The following is a 25,317-nucleotide window of genomic DNA, read 5'->3' as shown; positions in this document are numbered from 1 at the left end:
TTCTCCAAGGTCAAGGTCACACTTTGAGTTCAAAGGTCAAAAATGGCCATAAATGAGCTTGTTCTGGCCATAACTATGTCATTCATTGTGAGATTTTAAAATCATTTGGCACATTTGTTCACCATCATGGGACGGTGTGTCGCACAAAAGAATCACGTCAATATCTCCAATGTCAAGGTCGCCACGACTAAAAATATTTATTTTTTTAAAACAAACTTACAAAGGGGGTTAATTTTGTTTGTTCATTTCAAAAGTTCAGTTTGAGTTTTCTCCCTTTATCAGATTTTTTTTTCACAATGAAAACCTGGTTTTGTGACAATTTTGTCTCTTGTTTTGTTTCCATTGACAACAATTTGACCAAACCTTATGCATGTTTACATGATATTGCTGTTTGGAATGTAGAGATATAGAGATACATGTATTGTATGAGTGGTTATGTAATATGGAATTTATTACACAAGTTATTTGAAAAAGATAAAACTGATGCTTTGCCGAGTTTTCATTATTTACAAATATAATGTAATAAATTCTGTATTACATGACAACAGATATGATGTTCTATTGATATCAAAGGTACATCATGTGTGGTAATTAATGATAAATGCACAGAGCCTAAATGCCCTGATACATTTGTATGCTCCCGGTAGGGTGGCATATAGCAGTTGTACTGTCAGTCCGTTTGTCTGTCTGTCTATCTGTCTGTCTGTCTGTCTGTCTGACTTTTGTCTGTCTGTGTGTCCGTCCGAAAACTTTTACATGGGCCATAACTTTTGCAATATTGAAGATAGCAACTTGATATTTGGAATGCATGTGTATCTCATTATGAAGCTGCACATTTTGAGTGGTGAAAGGTCAAGGTCATCCTACAAGGTCAAAAGTAAAAAAAATACAATCCAAGGGAACTTATAAGCTTTAAAAGAGTGATAATTTCTAAACCTGCCAAATTATATTTTGAAATTTTATTTCAAAGCGGCGCAATAGTGGGCATTGTGTTTCTGACAAACACATCTCTTGTCTAATGATGCCATAGCTAGTGAGGTAACTTCAAGGTGTTACAGCGTAGTATTAAAAATATTAAACGGCATTATTACACTCCCGCAACATCATCAATAATGTAAAAACCATTATTTGAAACTGAAATAAACAATGTAGTGCAACTGTTTCATTGCTCAATCAATGATGTCATAAAAGATGTCAGGTGATAAGGTCCTATTTCCAGTTACATAGTGTGCTCTGCAATGACCAGTCGTTTTGAATGTAACTTAAGTCATTATAACTGCACCCTATTGTCAATTTAAAGGTTTCAAAATGTAGCTATGGCAGAGCATTGACATTGCTTTATATACTAGTATTAATCTTGGAAAACAAGTTGGTGTATCACTAAATAAATTTTGTCTTCTGCTTAAGGATATAACATGCTTAGTATATTACCATTTATATATCCATACACAGAAGACCTCTAACCACTTATTTGATGATACACCAAAATGAACAGCATCTAATTATACTTCTTTATCAGGGTAGCTTTGCTTGAAACTTAATTATCATAGATACACTATAAGTGCTAAAATGCCTAGTGGGAGAACAAAGTTTAACCCTTCATGGATGGGGAAGTTGGACAACAGTGGAAAAACACTTGTATCGTGGTGTCTGATTGAAGTCCATCTTGTGTAGTACATGTAATTCTGGTGCTAATCAACTGATAAGTCATGCAGATGGACAACAACACAAGGAAAACATGAAATACATGCATGATAATTCAGAAATACATGCATGATAATTCACAAAAGCGTTTGTTTGGAAGTGCTACAAAGCCAAGCAGCTCTCAGTGGGGGTGGGGATAAATCTATCTGTATGCAAGTACATCCATCACACAAGGAACAGGTACAAAAGGCTGAAATCCTCTGGGCCCTTAAGGTAGCTTCAAGAGGGAATCCATACAGAACATGTGATGGCACTCCTGCTCTGTTTCAAGCTATGTTTCCTGGACCTGTGTCTAAAAAAATTGTATTATGTATTCCTACTTTTGAGGGAAAAGTTCCTACTTTTTCCTACTTTTTTCCTACTTTTTTTGCAAAAGTAGTTCCTATTTTTTCCTACTTTTTGAAAAAAAGGTCACTTGACAGCCTGGTTACACATTAATTATGATCTTATTTTGTACACAACTTCTATTAAGTTTTTTTTTATTTTGATGCCATCACATTTTACTTTAACGCATGTGTATTTCAGCTCCCCATTTTTGTCCCCTAATGGTTTCACCGGAGGGGACTTATGGTTTTCGATCTGTGTGTCTGTCTGTCTGTCTGTCTGTCTGTCTGTGAGTCTGTCACACTTTTCTGGATCCTGCGATAACTTCAAAAGTTCTTAATATTTTTTTATGAAACTTGAAACATGGATAAGTTGCAATATGGACATTATGCAGGTCATTTCATTTTGTTCCTATGTTGAAAAGTATGGTTGCTATGGCAACAAATAGACTAGAAATACTGCTGAAAATTGTGGTTTTCTGGATCCTGCAATAACTTAAAAAGTTCTTAATATTTTTTCATAAAACTTGAAACATGGATAGGTGGGAATATGGACATTATGCACGTCATTTCATTTTGTTCCTACGTCAAAAAATATATATAAAAATCTGACAATGGTGGAGCCGGTAGGGGACATATATTGCTTGGCAATATTCTTGTTAATCTTGTCTGCCTACAAGTATATTTCATTCATGTTTAGCCAATGAATTTTTTGCTTAGGCTAATCATATCCTCCTGCAATTTAAATTTTATTTATTCTTAGCCATTGAAGTAGTGTGTGAGGCAAACATTGACACATAACACTTAATAAAATAATGCTTTTATAGCATGATATTCTTTTCCTTATTCCAGGCAAGAGTGATCCAACTGCTAGAGGCAAGGATATTGGTGCAGCTGTGTCACTGAGAGCTGTATGCAAGGCCGGGGCCTCACAGCTGCTAGAGTTCAGTCTGACTTGGGACATGCCTCTTATACACTTCAGGTCCAAGGAAGTGCAATACACTCGGTGAGGAAACTTGGGTCTTCATTAGATTTTTATACGCCCGTATAAAATACGGGACGTATTATGTGAAACCCCTTGGCGGGCGGGCGGGCGGGCGGCGGGCGGAAGGCATCACTTTGTCCGGACTCTAATTCAAATTGTATTCATCCGATCTTCACCAAACTTGGTCAGCAGTTGCATCTAGTTGATATCTAGGCCAAGTTCGAATATGGGTCATGCCGGGTCAAAAACTAGGTCATAGGGTCAATAAGTGCATTTTCAAAGGGGCCACTTTGTCTGGACTCTATTTCAAATTGTATTCATCCGATCTTCACCAAACTTGGTCAGCAGTTGCATCTAGTTGATATATAGGCCAAGTTCGAATATGGGTCATGCCGGGTCAAAAACTAGGTCATAGGGTCAATTAGTGCATTTTCAACGGCGCCACTTTGTCCGGACTCTAATTCAAATTGTATTCATCCGACCTTCACCAAACTTGGTCAGTAGTTGCATCTAGTTGATATCTAGGTCAAGTCCGAATATGGGTCATGCTGGGTCAAAAACTAGGTCAAAGGGTCAATTAGTGCATTTTACTTTGTCCGGACTCTAATTCAAATTGTATAAATCTTATCTTCACCAAACTTGGTCAGTAGTTGCATCTAGTTGATATCTAGGCCATGTTCGAATATGGGTCATGCCAGGTAAAAAACTAGGTCATAGGGTCAATTAGTCCATTTTCAACAGCGCCACTTTGTCCGGACTCTTATTCAAATTGTATTCATCCGATCTTTACCAAACTTGGTCAGTAGTTGCATCTAGTTGATATCTAGGTCAAGTTCGAATATGGGTCATGTCGGGTCAAGAACTAGGTCATAGGGTCAATTAGTGCATTTTCAACGGCGCCACTTTGTCCGGACTCTAATTCAAATTGTATTCATCCGAAACTTTTAAACAACTTTTTATCCTTCGTCAAAGTGGTATGGGGGTATAAGTCACATTCAGTGACAAAGCTCTAGTTCAAGTTGAATTCACCAAACTTGGTCAGAGGTAGTATATAGATTATATATCAGTCAGGTCTGATTGGAGACATGCAACCGATTAACACATGCAATATTTTTATGCAATATTTTTATCCAGTTTTATTTTGCGATATTTTCATCGGGTTTATTTTTTTCGCGATTTTTGAAATTTTTTTTTGCTTATTTCCAAAACAAATACATCAATCATCAGTGTATCATCTCCAATGGCACACGAATCGGGCGTATATTGCTCCGTCATGCGGCGCTCTTGTTTAAGATTTGCTTAATAAAGCAAGGTATATTTTACTATTTACCCAATAAATACAAAAAGCTTGTTCTGTAATTATAGGTTATTAGACGTTTCAATGTATAATACGGAAGTACATTTGGACAAGCACACAGTTTGAAATCATATTGGACAAGCCGTTAGGCGAGTCCAATATGACTTCAAACTGAGTGTGAGTCCTTATATATCAGGTATTGTACAGTTTAAACGTCTAATAAGCTTTTTATTCTATATCCCTTTCTAAAGCTCTTTTTGTTTGATTTTGATGCTGCAATAGGCATGTATTATCGTTATTTGCAGCACGATACCCTGTGAAACTTATTGAATATATTCAAGAGAAATGTGTCAATAAGCAATTGCATTTTACTAAGAATCAATTATTATATATTCGGATACTTTTTCTCAGTTAGGGCTTTTATCCTTATAAAACAATTGCTTTGTGCACTTTACTAGTCTTTCCAATATGGAAAAAATACAGATTTTTTGGATCCAATACTGGAATATATTGGAAGATCACGTGGTACATATGAAGAATGCCCAATGGATGAATTCATGGCATATAGAATAATGCTTATTATTCGACATCACTTGAATTTCATATTGTTAAATTGCTTACAACAATACTGAATTATAATATGACATAATGTTGGAATGTAATATATCTCAATTGGTGCTATACTTTTGAATATTCTCTGCACATATGTATAAATTTGTTGCACAGGTTTTGTAAAAGTCTGCAAACAGTAATAATCCCTGTGCACTTATTTAAGGATAGACAAAATCGACAAAAAGAAGCACTTGATTTTCCAAAAATATCTGCATGGTTAACTGGTTTGTTGCTGACATTATAGTATTTAAAGATATATTTCAGGTTATGGTAAATACTGCTTCTATGGAAGACCATTGTCAAGGCCCACTGTCCTCAGAGTGCGACACTCGCTATACCCCTCTAAAATTAAAAAAAATATGTCACTTACATGTCTTATTCATTTCCAGGCGCTACACACGCTGGTTTGGTCATCAAGGTAACGCCTCCCCCAAGTTGGCCACCTACTGCCTACTGAACTACACCGTGTGGGAGGATAGCATTGAGAGGTGGCAGGCACCTACACTCAACTGCAGGTGGGACTTGTGGTGACTTATGGCATGAATTACTTGAGCCTTGTTTTGCGAAAACGGGACGTGATGCATGTGTGTAAAGCGTCCTGCCAAACTAGTCTGTAATCTCCACAGGTTAATTAGATACAACTTTTTCCTCCTTGAGTGGATACTCCCTTAGAAGAGACATCCCTTTAACAAAACATTCTATAAAAGTGGAAAGTGCAGTCTGCACAAGCTCATCAGGGACCAAACTTTATGCACATGCTTTAAGCCCTGTTTTTCCAGCCTCATGTAAACTTGTGCAAAATAATGTGTTTCTTTACAAGCTGGAACAAGCGTTTTAAATATGTTCCAGAGCTCCAGATAATGGTCGTATTTTTGTAATTAAGATTTATTTTCAAGTCCGTTACGTTTTTATTTTAAAATCTGGTAGTACCATTAAGAATTACAAAATCAAGTTACGAGTATTATTATTACATCGGTTCGTATCGATTTTTATTGAGTTCTTTTAGCGTATTAAAGATCTTTTCGGTACTTATATAGAATGGTTATCGGGTTTGTTTAACAAAGCGTATTCTTTTTCCAATACAAGCGGCATGTACAGTTTATCTGTCAAAAAAATGGCTATTCCCGAAGATCCTAAAAAACTGCAAAGCGTGCAAAACAACACGCTTTTAACATATTGTACACAAAGTGAGCCGAAGTTGAATGTTAAGAAAGACATTATAGAAAAGATCTTATACGATGACACCCATAATTATTTATTTTTAGGTCATTTAGAAAAGTTAAGAATTATTTTCTACAACTTAGTAGTAACGTTAAGAATCAAATTCCAGAGTTAAGAATTCTTTTTGAAAATCTGGTAGTATCGTTAAGAATTTCACAAAACCTTATCTGGAGCTCTGTGTTCTTTACTGCAGGTTTGAATGCAACAATAATAAAGCGGAATTTTGATAAAAAATAACAGTTCATTAATGTTGAAATCCTGATAAAATTTATTTCAGTTTTCTGTACTATCACCAATGTCTCAACATTGTGTCACATGAAGCCTGAATTTTAATTGTAAAACAACAACATTTTGCTAATTATAGTGAGATCCCAGACTGGTACAAGTCCTTGCTGTTCAACGAGCTCTACTACGTGAGTGATGGTGGAACAGTCTGGCTGGACCCTGTGGAGCCTGCAGACGAGGGTTCGGGGGATACTGCCATGGACGCACTAATAAAGGAGTACGGAAAGTTTGCCTATCTTGAAGGTATATAGCATAGCATGATAACCTATTATGCTGAAATATTCAATTTGAAATCAAACTATATATATATGTTTTGTTTGAATATGAATTTTAAACAAGTATCTTGATACTGGGTTAAGAAGATGTATTTTAAATACATAATCTAGCATTTGTTGGTGTGTTTTTTCATGATGCAGTGTAAGTAAGAAGTAATCCATTTTGTTTTCTTATATTTTTGTACTATGACCATTATTCTTATTTTAGAGATTATACATTCAGACACTTCCTTGAATGTCAATGACTCTTATTTAATTTCAGAGAAGGGAAATTGCCTAATTTTTCATATTTTTTTAATTGAACACCTTTTGTTTTCAGGCCATGAGTACAGAATGTACAACACATATGACGTACATTTCTATGCGTCCTTTGCCTTGATAATGCTGTGGCCAAAACTGCAACTTTCCCTACAGTATGATCTAAGTAAGTGATGCATTTTATCTTGCAGATTTTTATGTCCCCCACTATAGTAGTGGGGGACATATTGTTTTTGCCCTGTCTGTTGGTTGGTTGGTCTGTCTGTTTGCGCCAACTTTAACATTTGCAATAATTTTTGCAATATTGAAGATAGCAACTTGATATTTGGCATGCATATGTATCTCATGGAGCTGCACATTTTGAGTGGTGAAAGCTCAAGGTCAAGGTCATCCTTCTTGGTCAAAGGTCAAATATATCGGTCAAAATCGCTAATTTTATGTACACTTTTGCAGTATTTCAATATTCAAGATAGCAACTTGATATTTGGCATGCATGTGTATCTCATGGAGCTGCACATTTTGAGTGGTGAAAAGTCAAGGTCAGAGGTCAAATATATGTGGCCAAAATCGCTCATTTTATGAGTACTTTTGCAATATTGAAGATAGCAATTTGATATTTGGCATGCATGTGTATCTCATAGAGCTGCACATTTTGAGTGGTGAAAGGTCAAGGTCATTCTTCAAGGTCAGAGGTCAAATATATGTGGCCCAAATCGCTTATTTTATGAATACTTTTGCAATATTGAAGATAGCAACTTGATATTTGGCATGCATGTGTATCTCATGGAGCTGCACATTTTGAGTGGTGAAAGGTCAAGGTCATCCTTCAAGGTCAAATATATGGGTCAAAATTGCTCATGTAATGTCACTTCTGCAATATTGAAGCTAGCAATTTTATATTTGAAATGCAAGTGTATCTCATGGAGCTGCACATTTTGAGTGGTGAAGGGTCAAGGTCAAGGTCATCCTACAAGGTCAAGCGTCATATAGGGGGACATTGTGTTTCACAAACGCATCTTGTTAATGCACATTATTGTTGTATTGTAATAAACAGATGTCATGGCTGAATCTTTGCATATGTGAGGATATTTTTGTCCCCTACTGGTTTCACCGGAGGGGACTTATGGTTTGTGCTCTGTCTGTCTGTCAGTCAGTCAAACTTTTCTGGATCCTGCGATAACTTTAAAAGTTCTTAATATTTTTTCATGAAACTTGAAACATAGATAGATGGCAATATGGACATTATGCACGTCATTTCATTTTGTTCCTACATCAAAAATTCTGGTTGCTATGGCAACAAATAGACTAGAAATACTGCTGAAAATGGTGGTTTTCTGGATCCTGCGATAACTTAAGTTCTTAATATTTTTTCATGAAACTTGAAACATGGATAGATGGCAATATGGACACTATGCATGTCATTTCATTTTGTTCCTACGTCAAAAATTCTGGTTGCTATGGCAACAAATAAAAAAATCTGACAATGGTGGAATTTCTGACAATGGTGGAGCCTGTAGGTGACTATATTGCTTGGCAATAGTCTTGTTGAAATGTAATATGCTGATATGCTTTCAGATAACCAGACTTAATCATATCCTTTTGAGTTCTTATACTATTAGCATTCTTAATTCTTTCTCAGTTAATGTGGTTTAAAGCAGGTGTCAGGTGTGAAGATGAAATAATCACAATGGATATGTTTTTGATGCCCCTGTGTGTCTAGCTGCATAGACCATTGATAGGTAATAATTTCTTTGAGTTGCACCTGAGAATGTAATCTTTGGGTGTTTCTGATGATCACAATTAAATTTAATACATTAAAAATATAACTTTTAATATAGAAATGTTTGAAATGAAAAATAAATTAACACACAAATTATTATAATTCAATTTTATGATTTATGTGCATTTGAAAGTTATTGTGTTACGTTGAATTTAAGATAAGAAAAACTTTTTTTTAAGTTAATTCAATAATTGTAAATAATAAATTGTTTTTAAGAGGAAAAAAATGCAGTGTACGTGTATAGCATACAATTTTCATAATTAGTCTAATGTTTAAGAAAGCATATTGGTTCACTTAACACATGAGCCGCGTTCTGAGAAAACTGGGCATAAGGCATGTGCGTAAAGTGTCGTCCCAAATTAGTCTGTGCAGTCCGCACAGTCTAATCAGGGACGACACTTTACTCTTTCATGGTATTTTTAGTTTCAAGAAAGTCCCTCCTTACTGAAAATCAAGTTTCATATCGTAACAAGGCTCCTATCATCATTGAGCAACTTTACCCAGGCATAATTAAGTTGGAATGTTGTGATAGTTCTCTCGGTTCTTGAAACCAGGACAGCTTTTAATCATAATGTTCTGTCTAGCATCAAAGCATTTAGTGCAAAACTAGCATACTTAAAATGTTTTGTTAACATTAATGTCTTTTGTTCTAGTATCGTGACAAATTACTAACAGCAGAAATTATGATTGATATGGTTTTCCAGACTTCTACTGTCGCTTCCAAGGTTTTTGAGAAAGTATTATATTTTAAGTGGTTAAGTGCTTGTCCTTTTCATCTTTGTGAGAGTTTGCTGTAATGGATACCACATTGTTTCCTTCTTATCACTAAAGCCTTGTCCATATTATTATTTTCTTAGAAACCATTCTTGTGCTATTCTTGGTGGTTAATTTTTGTGAAAGTCATTATGATCCCAGACAATAATCATATTGTAATTGTTTGTAATCACAATCCTACATTCCCTTTAAAATGACAACATAAACTGATTTTTTCACCCATTTGCTATGGTTTCATGTTGTTTCAAAGGAAGTACAATCAAATTTGTTATCAGTAGAACTTAAAGTACAGAAAATCTAAAATCTTAGTAAGTTACATATATTTGATGTTCTGAAGACTACTTAGATTTAAGAAAACAGAAACGTCTGTTTGCGTATTCTTTAAAAAAAAAAAATGTTTATGGCGGCGATTCTATTTATCGTCTGCAACTGAATTAACAGACAATCGAAACCACACTGGATTTTATTATTTTATTATATTTCTTATTTGAGAGTCCATAACAAAAAACATATTTCTCATGTTACACAATTTCACTTAAAACAAATAAAGCTTTATTTTAAGAAACTAAAATATTTAACACAAATAGTTGCCGAAATAGTTAATCAAACTTTATTATAATCCCATCTTTAAATTAATCCAACGTTTTTAACTAAGGTTGAAAAATATGAACTCAGACTGTGATGACAAGCGTACATGAGTATAAATACAATTATTACTCCGCCTACTAAAATATACACGAAAACAGCAAGAAAAACGGAAACATGAAATACATGAAGATATAAATGCTACCTCATGTTTGACCTAATTAAAGACAAACAACCGGAGCTACAATGCAGAGGCTCCGCTAAACACCGCCAAAATGTTCCAAAACACGTTGAAACTCCGCCATATAAAATTACATGTATATCTGTATTAACAAAGTTCAAATATTTCGCGTATTTCGCGACAATGTTTGTATTTAATATCTCAAATCTCTTTAGTTTAAGATGATTGCATTGAACGCCTATTGCTAGACCCTTTCCCTATCAGAAGCCAAGTGAAAATGTCTATGTGCAAAAAGCAAAAAATTAGAACATCCTGCAAGTAACTTGCAGTCTGTTCAGGTTTTATGCTGTTTGCTGATAATCATTATCAAAGGTTGGAGATGACACCTTTAAAATTTGAAGCTAGAAAGAAAAGTCTTGAATTAAAATGTAACTTTTTGAGGGACAACAAATGTGTCAAAATATGTATGTAAGTGGTAAAGGGTTAAGAGACATTTAATATCCTTTGGCGGGGAAGAAGCAGCTTTTGGTATCCTATATTTAAGATTTTAAAAGAACTTGCCATGTGGAGGGTGAGCCTGCCAATCACAGTTTGCTAAGTGGCAGTCTTTCCACTAAACCATTGCAACCCACAGTATAAAGCCATAATTGTTCTTGAATTGTAACATATAAAAGAAAATAAGATTATTAAACATATAAAAGAAAACAAGATTATTTGCCTGAGATCTCAGAGAGAAATCTGAATATGCTGGAATGTTATAATTTACATGTACATGTATATGAAGTACTCTTTTAGGGTGTAAATGTGAAGAATTTTATCAGATTGTTCATCAGATTGAATTTTGAAATAGTTATTGCTCTTTTATTTCAAATAGGACATTTTGAGTATTATGAGAGATCTCTAGATCTTTTTGTTATTCATCATTGTCAGTAAGAGTTCCTTATTTTCTTGTTCACATTCTTTCAATAAACCAATACATGGGCAAAGCATCATTCTGAGAAGATTTTTATGCCCCCCTTCAAAGATGAGGGGGTATATTGTCACAGTAACTCGAAACATTAAAATGGTCTCCGGATAAAAACTCAAGAATGCTTTGGCCTAGGATAATGAACCTTTATAGGTACATTGATCATGACTGGCAGATGACCCCTATTGATTTTCAGTTCACTAGGTTAAAAGTCAAGGTCACAGTGACTTCAAACAGTAAAATGGTTTCCGCATGATGACTCAAGAATGCTTAGGCCTAGGATCATGAAACTTCATAGGTTCATTGATCATGACTGGCAGATGACCACTATTGATTTTCAGGTCACTGGTTCAAAAGTCAAGGTCACAGTTACTCAAAACAGTAAAATGGTTTCCGGATGATAACTCATGAATGTTTAGGGTTAGGATCATGAAAGTTCATGGGGACAATGGTCATGACCGACAGATGACCCCTATTGATTTTCAGGACTCTTGGTCAAAGTTCAAGGTCACAGTGACCTGAAGCCACTACAACTGAAAGCCCATTTGGGGGGCATGCGTGTTTTACAAACAGCCCTTGTCTTATATGTATTGTCACTTTTTTTCAACGTTTTAATACAAAAGAACTTCTATTCGCAAAACAGTTAAATAGTTATGTAAAAACATAAATTTTGGTTGTTTCCAACAAAAGGTCATTTGATTACGATTTTTCAAAATATAGCAATATTTATCATAACCCAACAACAAAAGATCAATTAATAGACAGCTGCATTCACATCTATAATTCACACATAATTTCTCATATATCAACACAGTCCTTAAGAATCATGCTGCTATATTCTACTATTTTACTGCAGGCAAAGCTGTGATAGCTGAGAACAAGGAGCAGTTCCGTTTCTGTATGGGAGGCCATGTGGGTCACAGGAAGGTACTGAACACAGTCCCACATGACATTGGAGATCCAGGTGGGAATCTTGCCTTTAAATAGCTGTACTGTGTAGCCATGTAGCCATGCTGATTCGGGGCCAAAAGTGCTCATGAAAACAAACAAAAATTCTTCATCAGTATTACTTTTTCACAGATCTGCATAACAGTATATGCACTTCATTGTAAATCTTTAATTGTATTATAAATAGAGTATATTGGCCTAATGGCAGTACTGGTTACATGAGTTTTCCTAAAAGTACTTAAAGCTGTTTATCTGTATGCACTTTTAAAATAAAAATTACATATTGATATTGATCTGTGCTCGATTAATATATGAAATCTGCATGTTTTACATGTTTGTTATAAAAAACACTGCACGTTTGTCAGGTATTGGAACATAAATAGAATAGGCATGTTTTAAGGTAAAGTTAATATTGTTCACTGGATGACTGTATTGTTTAGCAAGTTCTTTGTTCTCTTTCCTTGATTTGCCATATTTACTACACTCTTATTCTGCCTATGATATTTCCATATATAACAACTGTTGAGTATTTTCAAGGCAGCTATTTCTGTACTTCAGAGGATGAGCCGTGGAAGCGTGTGAATGCCTACAACATCCATCCTACTGTTGACTGGAAAGACTTGAACCTGAAGTTCATACTGCAGGTGTACAGGGACTACCACGCCACTGGGGACCGAGCATTCCTGGAACACATGTACCCCATCATGAGGGTATGAATGCTGGAGATAAAATTATACCAAAACCTTTAATAGTTTAACAATTAGCATAAATTGTTTGCCTTATCCTTGGTCACTTTGTATTATCGTTGACAAGCTTTGTAATACCTAGTCACTAATCACTTGGTAACTTTATTTCTGTGATAATTGTGCAAACTTTGAGAGATTAAAACATAATCTGTCATATCACATCCAGTTATTTTGGTGAATAAACATTTGTCTGTCATTGCACATCCAGTTAGCCCCAGTAACGACTTAAGGTGTGGATGATACTCAGATAGACCATCTTAGCATGTAATCATATTATCATAATTATAACTATATTCATATTATATCATAATATATATTTATATAAGTATTAGGTAAGGGTAAGATTTTCAGGGTAGGTGGTGGGCCTGTTTTTTTGTCTAGTATTACCATCCGAAATTCTCTAACTTATATAAGCCAGTTTATACTATTGTCTATCAAGCAATAATTTATGAATAATTGCTTTCTTGAACAAATGTCTTTTTCTAATAGCTTCTTATTTATGAACGTTGTGACGAGAAAATGTTTCTCATACCTTATGCTGTTAGCATAGCTCCCGACCAGCTTAAACTTCCTCCCTGTCTGGTTAAGTTCTACGCTGTTCACTAGAAAGTCGCAAAGTTTTATGGTCCTATTAACAGATAGGGAAGCTCTAGACCTGACTGTGCAGAAGTTTTGGCTTGTCTAAAGCTTTGCTGGCTGCTTATAGCTTAAGACTCATTTCAGCATGACACGGCTCTTATGTCTGTTTATTCTATGATCATGCTAAAATAAGGAGTGATGTGTCTGCATGGTGCTCTATCACATCGACTGACCCCACTTTATGTGCGAACCAAATGCCTTTCTTACAGACTCTTCATGGGCGTGTGAACTGCCTTCTTGCGTTATGTTGATTAAAAAAAATTGTACAGGATTTGGCAGTGCTTGACAATAACTTTTAAATCCACTTGTCCTCATTTACTTATTTCCTAAACTTTCTCTTGTCTGTCCTGACAGAATAGTTACATGTTACATGTTAAAGCCACACACCTTGCCTCTGACTTTGAAATTAATACATATAGATGCAATTTGAAAGTGTGCAAAATTGTCATTAAATCTATAGCCTAGTTAGCAAGTAATTTATTATTTTTCAAATGGTACCGCTTTTAAAATCGAAAGTAGGATTTCTAGACGTATATGTTCATTAATTTCGACAAACGCAAATATTTTTAAGTTTTAAAGCGCAAAAAAGACGGATTTCTACCTTGTAACCACCAGATATATTTTAATTGGCATAGTTAAAATTAAATCTACAGCCAAGTTAGCAAGTAATTTTTTATTTTTCAAACGGTACCGCTTTTAAAACCGAAAGTAGGATTTCTAGATGTTTATGTCCATTTCGACAAAAGCGATTATTGACAGATTTATACCTTGTAACCACCAGATATACCAATTAGAATAATTAATAAATAAAATATGTTTCTTATTATGCCCCCCTTCGAAGAAGAGGGGGTATATTGCTTTGCTCATGTCGGTCGGTCGGTCGGTATGTCGGTCTGTCCACCAGGTGGTTTCCGGATGATAACTCAAGAACGCTTGGGGCTAGGATCATGAAACTTCATAGGTACATTGATCATGACCCGCAGATGACCCCTAATGATTTTGAGGTCACTAGGTCAAAGGTAAAGGTCACAGGTGAAGGTCACAGTTACTGGAAATAGGCATTATAAATTTACTACTACTTCTACTACTACTACTACTTCTACTACTACTACTACTACTACTACTTCTACTTCTACTACTATTACTACTACTACCACCACCACCACCACCACCACCGCCGCCGCCCCCGCCGCCACCACCACCACCACCCACCACCACCACCACCACCACCACCACCACCACCACCACCACTACCACCACCACCACCGTTCACAGTGACAAAAAACGTATTCACACAATGGCTGCTACTACAATTTATAGCCCATATAGGGGGGCATGCATGTTTTACAAACAGCCCTTGTTTATACTTTAGTTTACTATGCCAAATAAGGTGTGTGGCTTTACAGTATAAAAATGAAGTAATATTTCCACTAATTATTAATTACAAAACATTCATTAGAATTTTCAATTTACTTAACAGAAACCCATGATGCAAATTGACTTATATTTTTAATTATCAATTTAATATATTAAAGCTTATAATGTTAACTTACATTTATTGTGTATCACAAATATATTCATTTTTTAACAGACAACAGGACTGACTAAAACTTTGATTATTATCAATTAATGTTTAAAAACAATTAATTGAATAAACTGCAAGTGAGAATGATGTGTTAAATAAAATGTAATAGGACTATCCATGACCTAGTTGTGAATGGAACTAAATGATTTATCTCCCTTGTTTACAGTATGTCATAATGCAGTGTGTAAGTATTAAAAGAAAGTCACCACAAAGTTTTGAAAGGAAATTAAAGCCAATTTTCTAGACTTGTACCTCATTACTTTGTAGTAGTTTATTAGACAAAAAGAAGATATTGGTGTCTGCTCCGTATCTCCTATGCTTTTAGACAGATTGTTATTGAACTTGCCTCAAATGGTAAAGGCATGGAGACAATGGGAAGGATCCTCAGGTATGAGTCAGTTATGCCCCCTCAACGTTTATGCCTTCTTTCAAGATCAAATGTTTTAGCCACCATTTCTTGTCCTTTGTGAGGAATCAGTGGACTGAGATACAGAGGGAGATGTTTCTCAAAGTATTTCCTTGTAACCTCAGCTATACTGAGATACACTTTCCCTTCCTTTCAATTAGCTATTTTAGTACTGCATATCACTCATAACTGACTATAAAAAACTTCCTTTTAAAATTTACTTTTAGTAAGCAGCTAAAATTTATGGACAAATGCCTGATACAAAATAGTGAATACATTTATGTATAGTAAAACCTAAAATCGTAAATCTTAATTTTGAATAAACTTGCTATTTAAAATAATCATTGCGTAGGATATCTCATGTTCAGCAGTAATAATACTTAATTCATTTGTGAATGTGTTGTTTTTTATTGCAAAACAAGTACATGGCATTGTTTCTGATTTTTGATGAATGGAAATAACACAATACAATAGCAGGGTATGACTGGAAACTTCTCATGGCAAATTCATAGCCATTTTTTTGTCTAATGCCTAGAATTTTAGCTGTATACTTGAGTTGTGTTCACAGGTGCTGGTGGAGAGGTCCTTGGCGTGGGACAAGGACAACGATGGGCTGATAGAGAACGGCGGTTTTGCTGACCAGACCTTTGATGCCTGGATTGTCTACGGGGCAAGGTCAGCTAAACTTACAGCTGGTAGCCGTTAAAAGAACATTGATCAAAAAGACACTCTGTCAAATAAACAAGATGAGCACTGTTTCTGTGTGCAAAACGTCATATCAGAAAAAATGTCTCTGTCTGATTCTGGAAAATTATAGCAGTCTCTGCAACATTTTACCATAAATAAAACTTAAGTAACATAATCTTGAATAGGCGCATATGTTATTTCTCTGCAATTATTTACCATTAATAAAAATAAAGTAACATTATAATGAATAGGCACAAATGTTATACCAATATCTGTGCAATCATGCCTCTCATTTATCATTTTACATTCTTTTAAACCTTTCTGTACTAGACAGTCTGTGCACATCCATCCATACAAATATTAAATTATTCTAAATATGAGCACACAATTTTGTATACATATGAAAGTTATGACAGGTTTATGAATGACACTAAATTTCTTTAGTGGTCAAATATCAGGGAATTGTTGCAGCAAAATTAACTGCAGTAATAAGTAAAGTACAAGTAAATGTACATGAATATAATCATGTAATCAAGTGAATAGCAATTAGAACTTTATGAGGAATATTATTTTACCAGAGCTCAAATATCTGGTCAATGTTTAAAAATGTTAAATACAGCTGTGACAAAGTGAACATTCATTTGGTTATGCAACATTACATATACATGTTCAAATAAACAGCAGTATAGAGAATATGCAAACTCTTTTGTCCGGGTCTTTACTGGTAAGAGACCCCTGAATAACTTACAATAATATCAATGCCTTGTACAAAGTTGTGCGGACAGTTTTTATCCCTCTTATTGTGCCAAATGGAGAATAATTGCCTTTATATTTCAGTGCCTATTGTGGTGGGTTGTGGTTGTGCTCCCTGCGGATGTTTGTTGAGGCAGCGAAAATACTCGGTCAGTCAGAGGATGAGACTAAATACACCAAGATACTCAACAAGGCAAAGGAATCCTATGAAATCAAACTCTGGAATGGTTAGTATTGTGTGGTCTTTTATTGTGTCATGGGTATAAAAAAAGTTGTATTATACCTTTTTATGCCCCCGGATCAAATGATCGGGTGTATAATGTTTTTGGCCTGTCTGTCTGTTATTCTGTCCCAAAATTTTAACTTTGGTCATAACTTTTGCAATATTGAAGAACTTGATATTTGGCTTGCATGTGTATCCCATGGAGCTGCACACTGAGTGGTGAAGGTCATCCTTTAAGGTCAAAGGTCATCCTTCAATGTCAAAGGTCAAATATATGGCTTCAAAGCGGCGCAGTAGGGTGCATTGTGTTTCACAAACACAGCTCTTGTTCATTTTAGCTTGCTTAGGCCTTAAAAGCCTTAACTTGTTGAGACATCAACAAGTCACTTTCCTGGGTAAGGCAAGTGCGCGGTCTATGTGGTGACAATCATAAGAACACATCCATCTTGGAGAAAGAAGCCAGAATCTTGAGATCGCTGGGAAGACAGAATAGCCACCACGTTACTGTGACACTTTCACCTAACCTGATCTATTGATGATTCATTTAGCAATCCTGCATGCATAGACTTCAGCTTGATGATTCATTTAGCAATCCTGCATGCATAGACTTCAGCTTGATGATTCATTTAGCAATCCTGCATGCATAGACTTCAGCTAGATGATTCATTTAGCAATCCTGCATGCATAGACTTCAGCTTGATGATTCATTTAGCAATCCTGCATGCATAGACTTGAAGATTTCTTTCCACAGTTCGTGTGTGTTCTTCAGAGATACTGTTGTTACGCTTATGATTCCAATAGCAATAGATTATTGCTTTGGTTCTTGATTGTTATGCATATATTGATTAATTTTATTGTAACCAAATTCTTTTAAATTTTTGTTAGTTTTTGTTTCTAAATTTAAAAAGCCATTATTCGGGCTTATAAATTTCAGCTTTTAATATAGGTTGTCTTTCAGGCAATTTGATTCTACTATTTCAATGCAGTGTGCAAACTAAGTGCTATTTGTCACACTGCTGCCCATTTCAGGCAAGTACTACAACTATGACTGCAGCAGTCACGGGACCCATGACAGTGTGATGGCAGACCAGCTAGCAGGCAACTGGTATATGAAGGCTGCTGGCATCATAGATGAAACTGTGAGTGGGTTAAAAAAAAATGTTATACGCAAACTGGTCTTTTCTGGGGCAAGACTTTGCATTTAATGGATTATGTATAGGGCAGTGCTCTGTGAAAAAGGGGGTTGAAATAATGCATGCAGTCCACACAGGCTAAACAGGAACAAAACTTTCTGCCTAAACTTGATTTTTGCTTAGAAGAGACTTTCTTGAGACGAAAAATATAATAAAAGCATAAAGTGTTGTCCCTGATTGGCCTGTGTGGACTGCACAGGCTAACCTGGGACAGCAGTTAAGCACATGCACTAAACCCTTTTTTCACAGAGCACAGCCAAATTTATCATGCTACTTTTGTAAGCATTGACCAAATAAAGAATAATATTACACCTCAGAGATATTGGTCCTTCTATATCTATATGACCGGTTTCAGTCTGTAAAATGCGATAGAGGAACCTAATAGTATATGGACCGGTCACTATTTTTTGTATATGGACCGTTCCGGGTTACCCACCACTAAATTTGCACTGTTTTACTGTAAAATGAAGTCATTTATTCCTGCGAAATTCTTCAGTTTATCTCATTTAAACTATAAACAATCGTATAACACTACGGCTTCGGTCCATATACGGTTTGTGGCTGCCTGGCTGGTCACTATAATGCCATAGGGACCTCAGTGGAGTTTACTATTTCTTAATTATGAAATAGCTGTTTTTAAACAATTTCTAGCCTTTTTGTTGTAATACATTTTTTTGGGGTCTTGGTTTTGGTTCAATAAAGTTATTATGAAAACTTAGAAAGTATTACCAAACCTGTTTTCCTTTATTCATGCATCATCTACACAGATGTAATCTGCGTGGTGTTAGACATATTGATCTGCATAAAAAATAATAGGTTCAAACTTACACAGGTGTTCCCCTCAAACCATGTGAGATCGGCCCTGGAAACCGTGTTCAAAAACAATGTAATGGGGTTTGCAGACGGAAATATGGGTGCCATCAACGGCACTCGGCCCAATGGCAAGAAGGACATCACTAGCTGCCAGTCTGAGGAGTTCTGGACAGGAGTCACGTCATCCCTGGCTGCTCAGATGATACAGGAGGTACGACTAATGGGGTCCTCTCTTATTGTTGTTGGTGTTGAATCACTCATGGTCTGGTCCCCCAAGAATGTGTTCTCTGAATGCAAAGGTGCTTTGTTTTCTGTCTGTTTAAAAAATTAAATATAAATATTCTTCTATAAAATGAACTATTTAATGAATGCTTAACTGTGGTTACATGGAAATGTGTTTTAGGGATTCATAAACACAAACGTCTGCCATGTTATTTAAGTACATGCATGGCGTGAATTGTGGAATGGAGAATTCCAATTTAGCCTTTGTAAATAATTTTACGTGATGTGCAAGCATCAGCCACTGTTCAAATTTAGTAATAACAACCAATTATCAAGCAAATTTAATTTTAGATTTATTGTAAGATGTGCCAACTGTTTAAAAAAAACTCAGCGAAAGGGAAGTGAATTGCTGAGAATGAAAAAATGCATCTATCTGTAAATCTTGTAGAGTACCAATTCAATTCTCAACAAGACACCATGTACCGTTTAGGGGCCTAGTTTTAATTAATAATCATTAATAACACCAAAACAGTCATGCTTCTGAAGACGCCATCGAAACAACTTATATGCGCATAATTGAAATTCCCCAGGTGACTCATTTGTAAAGTGTATGTATGACTGCAGATTTTGGGGGTATTTCACTTAATTAACAGAGAAGCACTGTTAAAATTTATGAAAATTATTATGAATGTATGAGATAGATTATATAAATACTATTTTAATGGTATTTAGGCTTTTCAAACTTATTTGTTAGGAATTTGGTTAAGAGTTAACTCAAAATGACAAACTTTGTTCCTATAGTAAAATAAACTATTTGGTCATATTGATTACTCACATCGATATTTTGTTTACTTTAAAGACCTTGTTCGCAGATAAATTTTGCTTTCAAAGTGTGGGATGGAGGAATCATTTAAACATAATTAGTCTACATATGTCAAGTTGATTGTTATTATACATGTTCCGCTCCTTAATTGCATATTATACCATAACCCAATTTATGTATACCATTAAGAAATACTTCACGGAACCATATAGTATGATAGGGTGAGGTCAAAAACGAAGATATGAAAATTATTAAATTTATTTTTATGCTCACCGAAATGTGGAAGCATATAGTTTCCACTTTGTCTGTCCAACATGATGTCCTCCCATTTGTCCTTCTGTCTGTCACACTTTTTTCACAACAGATCTCGACTTTCTTTAGGGTGTATATGCAAATCCTTGTCAGGTTGTTCCTATGCAATTATTTTTAAGAGAGTTGTTTACCCTTTGATTATTAATATTTTTTTGTTTCATTTCCCTGCTATATCTTAGACACAAATTATTGAAATTTGATATGCAGCAGCCTTGCTTCCTTAAGGGTGGATATGAGTATATCCTCACGTCGTTCCATTGCGTAGATTTTCCATATAGTGATTGCTCTTGGAAAAAATAATTTATTTCATCATTTGATCTCTTACACATGTTATTAAATTGTATGGCATTTCATATGAAGCAACTTTATTGGATGGACATGTGTATATTTTCAGGTTATTCCATTTAATTCATATATCAGGCAGTTATTGCCCTTTGAATAATATATAATATTAAAGTTTCTAATGAATTTTACATTTCTGTGTCAGAGCATATGCAGTTATGACACAAATTTTATTATACCCCCCAAACGTAGTTTAGGGGGGTATATAGGAGTGAACTTGTCGGTCGATCTGTCTGTATTAAGTGTCTGCTCTCTAATTCAAGTAGTTTTCATCCGATCTTCACCAAACTTGGTCAGAAGTTGTATCTAGATGATCTTAAGGCCAAGTTCGAACATGGGCCTTGCTTGGTCAAAAACTAGGTCACGGGGTCACTTAGTGCTTTTTTTAATATTCAGCATGGTGTCCACTCTCTAATTCAAGTAGTTTTCATCCGATCTTCACCAAACTTGGTCAGAAGTTGTATCTACATGATGTCTAGGCCAAGTTCGAACATGGGCCTTGCCGGGTCAAAAACTAGGTCACAGGGTCACTTAGTGCGTTTTAAACATTCAGTATGTTGTCCGCTCTCTAATTCAAGTGGTTTTCATCCGATCTTCACCAAACTTGGTCAGAAGTTGTATCTAGATAATCTTAAGGCCAAGTTCGAACATGGGCCTTGCCGGTTCAAAAACTAGGTCACAGGGTCATTTAGTGCGTTTTTTAACATTCAGCATGGTGTCCTCTCTCTTATTGAAGTAGTTTTCATCCGATCTTCACCAAACTTGGTCAGAAGTTTTATCTAGATGATCTGAAGGCCAAGTTCGAACATGGGCCATGCCAGATCAAAAACTAGGTCACAGGGTCACCTAGTACGTTTTACATATTGAGCATGGTGTCCGCTTTCTATTTCAAGTAGTTTAAATCCGATCTTCACCACACTTGGTCAGAAGTTGTAACTAGATGATGTGTAGGTCAAGTTCAAACATGGGCCATGCCGGGTCAAAAACGAGGTCACGGGGTCACTTAAGTGTGTTTTAAACCTCACCATGTTGTCTGCTCCCTAATTCAAGTAGCTTTTATCCAATCTTCACCAAAATTAGTCAGAAGTTGTATCGTGATTATGTCTAGGGCAAGTTTGAATATGGGTCATGCCGAGTCAAAAACAAGGTCACGGGGTCACTTAGTGCGTTTTTAACATCACAATGTTGTCCGCTCTCTAATTCAAGTAGTTTTCATCCAATCTTCACCAAACTTGGTCAGAAGTTGTATCTAGATGATGTCTAGGTCAAGTTTGAATATGGGTCATGCCGGGTCAAAAACTAGGTCACGGGGTATCTTAGTGAGTTTTAAACCTCACCATGTTGTCCGCTCTCTAATTCAAGTAGTTTTCATCCAATCCTCACCAAACTTGGTCACAAGTTTTATCTAAATGATCTTTAGGACAAGGTTGAACATGGGCCATTCTGGGCCTAAAACTAGGTCACTGGGTCACTTAGTGCGTTTTTTAACATTCAGCATGGTATCCGCTCTCTAATTCAAGTAGTTTACATCCGATCTTCACCAGACTTGGTCAGAACTTTTATGGTGATGATCTTAAGGCCAAGTTAGAACATGGGCCTTTCTGGGTCAAAAACTAGGTCAAGGGGTCACTTAGTGCGTTTTAAAAATTGAGCATGGTGTCCGCTGTTTTTTGTGTGAACAACATGCAAAATATTATGTGTCAATGCGGCATGTGGGGGTATTCGTCACGTCTGGGACAAAGCTCTAGTTAATCTTTATAGCAGTATCCCAACAGGACAGACATGCACATATTGTCATGTCGTTCCCCTGCAGTTAGTTTTTGGTGAGTTACTTGCCCTTAAACAATAATTTTTTAATTTTTTTTAAACATATTTATTTAAGCTCGATTGCATAACAAGCCTTAGGCTTATATGAAACGCTCTGGAGTCCGTTTCCTTGGTGTTTATGGGGGAGATCTGAAGAACGGTCCCACAGTGGGGATCGAACCCGTGACCCCCTGATTGCTAGGCGGACACCATATTCCCCAGGCCACGGCGACCTCTTAATAAATTGCATCTAAATAATTAACAATATATCAACAAAGTGCTTCATCGGGAAGCATCCATTTCAGTTTCACTGATATTTTCTTATTATTCTGTATTTGAAGACAGAAGAGTGTTAGGTATTTTTTCCCTTGAACATTTATTCTTTTCTACAGGATTACCTAATATTTTGACATAGAATTCAAAATGTCACCACAAATTTGATATATTATAATAATACTGAGACAAGAATGTTGGATGTCAAAACAAAGTAAGGTTTTATCATTCTATATAGTCAAACCCTTCCAGAGACTGGGGTATATTGCAGTGTATTGTCAGGTTTGACGTTTGGTTGGTAGATTCATCAGTATGTAAAAAAGAGGTGTTATGGTGGAACTACTTCCATATTTGGCACAGGATTTAAATGGACACTTAAAATATATCATCACAATATAGATGTTTAAGACACTTTCATCATTCATGTATTAATTTGGACCTCAGAATATGCTGGATGAAGGTTTCAAGACGGTGTGGGGCAACTACAATGTGTGCTGGGAGTGGCTGGGCCTGATGTTCCAGAGTCCAGAGGCATACATGACCAGCAAGCACTTCCGTTCCCTTGGTTACATGCGGGCGCTCGCGGTCTGGGCAGTGCAATGGGCATTGGAGAAGTACCACCCGAAGCTGTTCACTGCCTCTAAGAGCCCAGAGGAGAGTTAGATGTAGTGAGGCGAAGCTGTGCCTACTGGACTTAGAATTGCAATAAATGTATTGTTTGCTTGGGGAAGGAACTGGGCATTTAAGTCAATAGGTTAGTGAGGAAAACTATTTTTGAGAAATTTTCCTTAAAACATAAGCATGTGCAAAAAAAATTATTATACTTGGGCTTTTCTTCTTTTTTTCAGCTCGCATGAGCTCAAAGTGATCAAAATATAAAGTCAGGTATATTTTCAGTTTAAATTTCAAAATATTCTTGTCTTATTTTGTTTGAAACTTTGCTTGGTTTTTATGTTATCTCAAATTATTTTCGTTCATAAAAATCTGGAGCGCCAAACTGTATGTCTATATTAAAAACTTTATTTTTAAGTCCTCTACAATATAATTCCACAGAAGGCAATATTCCTTTGATAACTTTTTATTCCTATTGTTTATGTAACTTATCTATTGCTTGCATAATAGTTGCTTCAGCTGATCAGTTATGATTTTAGATGTATAATTTTGTTTATTACTAAACAAATCAGGTCATGAAAAATAAGTCTTTTGCCACATGCCGTCAGCCAAGCTTCAGCTCGGCCTGTTCATTTTTGGAAGTACCTTTGTTCATATGTTATACTCAGAGTATGATATTTGGATGTTTTAACCTTATATGTATTAATGGAACATGTTACCCTTTTATTGTAAGAATGTATATTATAATTTTTACCGGCACATAGGTATATAATGGAGACTTTTTAAATATCATTTATTGAGAAAATGATTGACATGCATATAATATTTCGATAACCAGTACTAATTCTACGAGACAGCACAGGCAAAGTGAATTCTTTATTAGTTACAATGTAATCATTAAGTATGTGAATGCTATCTCAGGCATTTCCCCAGACGGTTTAAGCACAGCGGGTTCGCGGTGCCTGGACTCCAAAATCCATTACGCCGCGGCGCTTGATTTTCAGATAATGACGTCCCGATGCTTGAAAAATTTACAAGCCATTTCAAGCTCTGATCCGAATGTTGTCTGCATTCTGGCATCGACCAATTCTTATAAGTTTTATGTTCATAATAATAGATTTGATAAGACGCGAGCACGATTTTTGGGTTGTTTACAGGGGTCAATTATGGTGTGTATCCCCTAATAATGGTCAATAATGATCGATTAAAATAAACAGTCAACGTTGTTTGTTGCGGTAGCGTACTTGAATAAAAGATCATAACATGTGTTTTATTATTACTTGCAGTATAACAAACCAAAGCGTGATTAAGAAGATTCATGTGACGTTAATCATATTATTTTAGTAAAACACGGTATACGTTTCAGCGTAATTGAAGTTATATTTACAATTAATTGAAGTCAAATGTCTCACTTGATTTCTCCCGCAAACTTACAATGTTCACACTATTTTCTCAAACGCGACAAAATTAACAGCACCAACATAACACGCATTCACATTAAATAGCTTATTCAATATTTTCGGAAAATGCTTAATATCTGCAACACATTTTCTTTAGTTTTGATGCACGAAATAATGATACGATCGAATATACGACCAGTTCCTGTGTCTGGGAAATCTGCAATTGCACATTTCTTTGTCAGTACTACTAATTATCGTCGCTGTCAGAGAGTAAAATAAGTAAAAGT

General features: G+C 35.7%; 1 protein-coding gene across 1 annotated transcript in view; it reads left to right on the top strand.

Annotated features, from left to right (window-relative positions):
- Positions 1 to 24,542, top strand: part of LOC127879477 (non-lysosomal glucosylceramidase-like) — a 41,050-nt gene extending 16,508 nt beyond the window's left edge. Inside the window, exons 8-18 of the mRNA XM_052426327.1 lie at positions 2,880 to 3,033; positions 5,311 to 5,436; positions 6,507 to 6,670; positions 7,022 to 7,126; positions 12,104 to 12,211; positions 12,754 to 12,905; positions 16,140 to 16,246; positions 17,096 to 17,238; positions 18,264 to 18,373; positions 19,260 to 19,451; positions 23,463 to 24,542. Of these exons, the coding sequence (XP_052282287.1) occupies positions 2,880 to 3,033; positions 5,311 to 5,436; positions 6,507 to 6,670; positions 7,022 to 7,126; positions 12,104 to 12,211; positions 12,754 to 12,905; positions 16,140 to 16,246; positions 17,096 to 17,238; positions 18,264 to 18,373; positions 19,260 to 19,451; positions 23,463 to 23,681 (1,580 nt within the window). The 3' untranslated portion in view covers positions 23,682 to 24,542. The remainder of the gene's footprint in view (positions 1 to 2,879; positions 3,034 to 5,310; positions 5,437 to 6,506; positions 6,671 to 7,021; positions 7,127 to 12,103; positions 12,212 to 12,753; positions 12,906 to 16,139; positions 16,247 to 17,095; positions 17,239 to 18,263; positions 18,374 to 19,259; positions 19,452 to 23,462) is intronic.
- Positions 24,543 to 25,317: the final 775 nt, after the last annotated feature.

Source organism: Dreissena polymorpha, chromosome 4, assembly GCF_020536995.1.
Source record: "Dreissena polymorpha isolate Duluth1 chromosome 4, UMN_Dpol_1.0, whole genome shotgun sequence".
Lineage (NCBI taxonomy): Eukaryota > Metazoa > Mollusca > Bivalvia > Myida > Dreissenidae > Dreissena > Dreissena polymorpha.
The sequence above is the reverse complement of the archived record's forward strand: the minus strand, read 5'-3'. Positions and strand labels throughout refer to the sequence as shown.